We start from the raw sequence: 6,718 nt of genomic DNA on the forward strand, positions 1-6,718 counted from the left end.
CAGACAGGACGCCGGAAGTAGTTCAGTCACGTGGGTTTCCTCCTCCGTGGTTGCTATGGCTGGTTTGTCTCCATGTCAACGGTAGTTGAAGAAAGTAAGTTTCACTGCAGCGCGAGACAGCGGTAATGTCACACGCCGCGTGAACAGTGCTTAAAATGTTCGCGATTCTTAATTAGCATTAGCTTTATTGCTAGCTGTGTTAGATGTTTGTTATGTGCACAAACTCGCCTGTCTAGCTACTGCCTGTGTGGTTACTAGGTTAGCATTTAGCCCAAAACATAATTGCTTGCTGACTGTAGCTTTATGATTAGACAGCAGTGTTAGTACACAGTACTGGCTACTTTTCCAAAGTTCATTCCATTGAATGTATTATAATGTGCATGATTTTAGAGCTATCGAGAAACCGCTGAAGGGAAATTAGCAAGCTAGCCTCACTTGTTGTTAGCATAATACACTGACTTTCATTGTTCTGCTAGCGCGCTAGTCAGCCCATGGTAACTAAGCTAGCTGAGAGTAAGATACCGGTATGTCCAACTACACATGGCTGTAGAAATATTCGTAGTTATTATCTAGCTTTTATTTAGGACGAGATTATTCTTGTGACGTTGGCATATTTTAGATGCACTGTCACTGCCCTGAAAAAATAATACAAATAGAAACCCTCATAGAATTTTTAATGGGAATTGTACTGGTTTTAATGGAAACTGTAATGGTCCCTGTGGGTCTCTACTGGTCATTTGTTGCTTGCCTTCTACTGGTGGCACGTTATGTCTGGTGGATACCATTAAGGAACAATGATGGTAATGGTTTTAATGGTTAGCTGATGGTTTGTACTGGTATTGATAGTGGAAACCATTAGAAATTTTGTGATGGTTTCTATTTTGCGTTGGGTTTGTTTCTTCCAGCAGGGTGTGGTTGTAAATCCCAGTTCATGGAGTGTTTTGGGAATAGCTAGATTTCTCTTGGTGGCTTAAATAAAATAAAATAAAATAAAATAGAATAATAAGGTTGCTTTCTGGTGTGGACCCTCAACAAGTTTATTCATTCATGTATTTCTCTAGTGAGTCTTTAAATTGGAAATTAGTGGTCTATGACTTCCTGTCAAGCCTCATATCTTTACCAATACTGATGATGTGCGTTCATCTGCAGACTTTAATACCTATTTTGCTTGAAACATCAAAAATATTAGGAAATAATATTTTTCAATCAGCCAACATTTATTTATAAAGCATGTTTAAATATGTCATAAATTGATCCAAAGTGCTGTACAATCGAAAAAGGTAAAACAATTAAACAGTAACAACAACATCTCTAGACAATTTCACTGGCTGAAGAAGAAACATACGATTTAAGGGAAGATTTAGAAATAGCTAATGATGACACAGACCTCACATGAAAGGGGAAACTATTCGAAAGTTTGGATTCGGCCACAGAAAAAGCCCGATCACCCTTGGATTTACATCGACAACGGGGGACAGACAAAAGTAAATGATTAGAACATCTGAGTGCTCTGGATGGAGAGTAAGGGTGAAGAAGGGGGAAATGTGATCCCTCTTTTTAGACCGTGTTAACTGCCTTTATGGCATTTGGTAGACACCAAGAGATCGTTTATTACCTCTATAAACGAAACTATTGGCATCCTGATGATCTCACATCTAGTTTTCTGTGTTTGTGGTTTTCTCTAGCAAGAACTCCAAATGGCAGAAACGGCTGAAAGTAAGAAAGAGGAGGCAGACTACAAGAGACTACACAGCTTTCCTCTCATTAGGGTGTGTATTCAGTTTTATTGCAACCCTACACAACTAGTTATATAGTGTCCATTATATAATTCAGTGTGTAGAAACATATCTCAGGTAATATTAAAGATGTGACATGCAAATTTATCATCCGGGGGGGGGGGGGGGGGGGGGGATAAATTTCCAACTCACCAGAGTGTTTTGAGCACACTCGCTGATTTTGCATCGTACTGCTGAACCCCAAGTCATTCGATACTGGGGTCACCATAGACGCCTTGCTTCTCTCATTTATCTGCATACAGGAAAACTAACACATTGCTTTCTGCTGTTAATGCTCTTCCTTACACACATTTGAAAACAATTTATATTTATGTCATTAGTAGCAAGTAGACAAGGGTGGCTGTTTTGTTTTGCTTCGGTGCCTCGTAAATAGATAGTAAGAGGTTTTTTGGGGGTTTTTTTCCTGTTATTGTTGCGGCCAAAAATACTTGATTTTTTTTAAAGTTTGTGATGCATTTTATGAGTTTTTTGTGCTTTACTTATGTTTGATGCACGTGAATCGAAGGGGGTTTTGGCACATTGCGATGACGTGATGTCACATGATGCGTGAGGAAAATCTGAGGAAAATCTGTCGTAATTTAAAAAAATTATTAAAAAATAATTAAAATTAAAATTTAAATTTAAAAAAAAATTATGGTGTTTCCTCTGTTTTGCATTAATTTCTGCAATTGCAAAGTCCTGGAGGGAATGTGTCTTGCATAAACATACAGTATATTGACAGAATTTTATTCCTTGGACTTTCATTATAAATGAGTTTTGAATAAACATTTTTTCCAAATTTCAGTACAGAGAAGTGTCAAATCACACGTACACTGCAGATGCAAAAGCACTGAAACAACACTCCCACACAGAACAGCATGTTACACCCAGTCATACTGCTTTTGTTTCAACAGAGGTCAAGATACCCATCTGTGAAAGACTTTCTAATTCTGACACGTCTCAATCATAATGCTACATTTCTTCAGTAACGTATATGCCAAAGCGAAGGTCCTTAAAATTCACATTGGCTATAAAAAAAAAAAGACCTCTCTCAAAATATAAAATATACAGTCAGGTCCATAAATATTTGGATAGTGAGAAGGGTACTGTTATTTTAGCTGTCTACCACAGTGTATAGGGGTTGAAATTAAATAATGAATGTGAGGTCAAAGTGCAGGCTTTTAGTTTTAATTTAAGGGTATGGTCAAATTGTGTGAACAGCATAAGAATTGCATCACTTTGTATATGTGGTCAACCTTTTTTAAGGGTCCAAAATAATTGGACAAACTAATATAATCATAAATAAAATTGTCATTTTTAATACTTGTTTGCAAATCCTTTGCAGTGCATGACTGGCTGAACCCTGAGTTTCTTCCCTGGTGATGCTCCGCCAGGCCTTTACTACAGCAGTCTTCAGTTGCTGCTTATTCTTGGTGCATCTTGCCTTCAGTTTTGCCTTTAGCAAGTGAAATACATGCTCAGTTGGATTCAGGTCAGGTCATTGGCTTGGCCATTGCAGAACATTCCACTTCTTTGCCTTGGGCAGTCTTGGGTTGCTATTGAAGTATGCTTCAGGTCATTGTCCATCTGCACTGTGAAGTGCCAGCCAATGAGTTTTGAATAATTTGCCTGAATCTGAGCAGATGAGGTTAAGATGAGGTGAGGTTGTACGCTTCGGGTCATGAGAAGTTCCTTCCGTCCTCCATACTCTTCCCATCATTCTGGCCCAAATTGGCCTTTGTGTTCATAGGATGATGTTTCAGAACTGTACAGGCTTATATATATATATATATATATATATTATATATATAAAAGATAGATAGATGTCTGGCAAACTCTCATCTGGTCTTCCTGTTATTTAAATGGTTTACATCTTGTGGTAAACCCTCTGTATTTACTCTGTTGAAGCCTTCTCTTGATTGTTGACTTTGACACAGAGGGTGGAGGGTGTTCTTGATAACTGTTGTGAAGGGGTTTTTCTTCACCAGGGAAAGAATTCTTCTGTCATTTGTGCTATGTCTCCGATGGTTTTGTTATGATTTTTCAGCCTAATGATGGCTTGCTTCACTGGCAGTCACAGCTTTTTGGACATCTTATTGACAGTTAACAGCTACAGGTTCCACACACATTTGAAATTAACTCCTTAATTAACCTTTTATCTGCTTACTTGTAAGTGAAAACATGAGGGAATAACACAAACTATAAAACAGACTATAAAACAGTTGAGCAGCCAACTGCCCAGTTACTTTTGGCCCCTTAAAAAGGGGAAGACCACATATAGAAAGTGCTGTAATTCCTAATTAAGTCTGAAAAGTCTCCATACATGGGGACTATGTTCATTAGCACATCGGTTGTGCCTTCGTCAGTGGATGCTCGTGGACTTCCACATCTCGGTTGGTTCCAGATTTCCAGTCTCTTTGAATTTGTTAGTAAGTTTGGCAGCAGTGTCGTGTGTGATGTGCTCACCATGTTTCTTGTTCAAGTCCATCACAACCTTGCGACAGCTTCCCGGTCCAGTCACGAGAATTATTTCAATACATTCTTCGTTTGTCAAAGGAAAAGTTGATCATATAAACCAAGTATGAAAAATCCTGGAAGACATTTTGCTAAATAGTGTTAATTTCCCCTATGTATGGAGACTTCTGGGAAACAAAAGTAATGATGCAAATATTTAGACAACATTACATAATTTTTACTCTGTTTCTATTGTAGCACACGGACATGCCAGAGGAGATGAGAGTCGAAACCATGGAGCTGTGTGTCACAGCCTGTGAAAAGTTTGCCACCAATAATGAGGTTAGAACTGTGTGTTTGATTCCAGGCATGGCCAGGTAAGGGGAGGGGTACTGTATTGGCACCATGCATGGCTCCGTTTTCCAACCCACACTCGTAGGAGTGTTGACAGATTCTCAGTCTGTCTGGCTGAGTCTAAACACTTACATCATAGCCAGACCCTCATAGTGTAGCCATCTGGACTGTTACTGTAGCCTACTCATTCTGTGAGCTTTGATAAATTCAGTAATGTGGGTAGATTGACTCACAGCAGTCTTGTAGTCAAGTCAGGATTGCCAAATCTGCTAGAAGCAACCTTCAAAACAAACCCCAAAAATACTAGCCAATACCAAAAATCAAACAAAATGTAGCTGCCGGATGGCCTTTTCTAATTAACCCCTAATTACCCTCTCAAAGTGATCCGAGGAATTCACGCTCTCAGCTGAGTGCACTCCGTTTAGCTCAGCTTTTGTTTAAATAATCAAGCTGCATTTTCTGTATTTTAAGAAACCATGTACAAATGAAAAGATAGTAAAGTAAAAACTGAAATAAAATGCGAGTACCGTTAAGTCGATGCATAGCAGCGTCTTTCCGGCCGTTTAGAGCACTTCATGGCTTTAATATAGCAATTCTGTCCAACAGTATAATAACATTTCCTACTTAATTCCAACAATTTGCAAACATAACGTCATACAGTGTTTCGTAATGAAGCAGCGATTTACTTACTTATTTCATCAAGGTGCTACAGTTGTCTTTTATTATTGCATAAATGAAGAATAGCTATGAGAAAGAGTTGACAAATTTACTGATACAAATAGCTTACTTTCATATACAGTAACAAACAATTTAGGAAGTTGTTAACAGTAATAAGAAGTATGTCTTCTTGCATATGGACAGAGATGTCCTTTTGTGGTCCAAATCGCATTACGTTAAATTAATAACAACTAACATTAAATGACTCGCATTATTCTCTTCTTCAGAGTGCAGCTAAGATGATCAAGGAGTCCATGGATAAGAAGTTTGGGAGTTCCTGGCATGTGGTAATAGGCGAGGGTTTTGGATTCGAGGTGACTCATGAAGTAAAGAATTTGTTGTACATGTTCTTCGGTGGCAGCCTGGCGGTGTGTGTTTGGAAATGCTCCTAGCGCTGATGCCAGTCCAGCCTCTTTCCTGTCCATCCACACACTACCTACTTTTATATATTTATATACCTGTATTCACAGTACTGTTTCAGCTATGCAGACCTTTTTCTACTCGACCTTTGTGTGCATGTGTGTTTATGTAATGTTTGTATGTCTGAGAGAAAACCTGACAGTATAGGCCGTTTATAGCTCACCTCCTCTTCTACTGTATTTTAATTTTTTTGTGCTATTTTACTTTGAATGCAGGGGTTCATTGTGGAGTTTATGTAGATCCTGTTCTCAGCCTCCACTTCCAGTATTGATTAATAACTTCTAATAATTGTCTCAGTGAATTATATGGACCACTATACACCAGGGTGATGAAAAATGGACGACACACTGGCAGGGTTAGGGTCATTTTACGTCTAGTGGACAGATTTATATAACGTTCTGTTGGTCTGTGTGCCACTGCATAGCACTGCTGTAGTACTTGACCCCAGTGTGAGTTTTAAAGTGCAGTTTGTAATGTGTAATTGTTTCTCGACCTGTAATAATCACATAATCTCAAAGATACCTTAGAAAAACTGTGATTTGCAGTATTGGCATGGAGTGGATCGGCTAGTGTCTTTTATCTCAGGCTTCTGTTTACACTTTTCTGGCCCGGAAATAAGCTCCACCCCCAGCCAGATCAGAGCTGCTCAGGTCTGCCCTCATTTAATGCCTTAGGGGAGGCAGCAGAGGGCTCTAAAAATTACAAACTGCTTCTTTAAGAAACATGTGTTCTCTGTGTTGATGTGTGAGAGAGAAGAGTACTTGTCGTCTTCGTGTACCTCCACATCAGATATCTTTTAAAAAAATAATAATAATTTAAAAATTTTAAAAAAAGATCACGTTTAGTAATACCCCTTCCTTTTCCCCTTCATTTTGCCTGCTGTACAATCTGTTTCAAAGAGCTTCCTCTGTATTTTCTTGATGTTTTTTTTCACAATTTTCTCTCACTGTTTTCTTTACTAAACCAGCATTTCTATCAAGTGTGCCCTGTCGATTAAC

General features: G+C 38.6%; 1 protein-coding gene across 5 annotated transcripts in view; it reads left to right on the forward strand.

The window, feature by feature from the left end:
• dnal4a (dynein, axonemal, light chain 4a) overlaps window positions 1-6,718 on the forward strand; it is a 6,765-nt gene continuing 47 nt past the window's right edge. Inside the window, exons 1-4 of one of the 5 annotated variants that reach the window (XM_053613620.1) lie at window positions 1-94; window positions 1,686-1,769; window positions 4,488-4,571; window positions 5,528-6,718. The exon at window positions 5,528-6,718 is cut by the window's right edge and continues 47 nt beyond it. In XM_053613620.1, coding sequence (XP_053469595.1) covers window positions 1,698-1,769; window positions 4,488-4,571; window positions 5,528-5,692 — 321 coding nt within the window. In that variant the 5' untranslated portion in view covers window positions 1-94; window positions 1,686-1,697 and the 3' untranslated portion in view covers window positions 5,693-6,718. The other 4 variants (XM_053613609.1, XM_053613629.1, XM_053613601.1 and 1 more) reach the window with 4 other exon arrangements.

Source organism: Ictalurus furcatus, chromosome 2 (assembly GCF_023375685.1).
Source record: "Ictalurus furcatus strain D&B chromosome 2, Billie_1.0, whole genome shotgun sequence".
Classification (NCBI taxonomy): domain Eukaryota; kingdom Metazoa; phylum Chordata; class Actinopteri; order Siluriformes; family Ictaluridae; genus Ictalurus; species Ictalurus furcatus.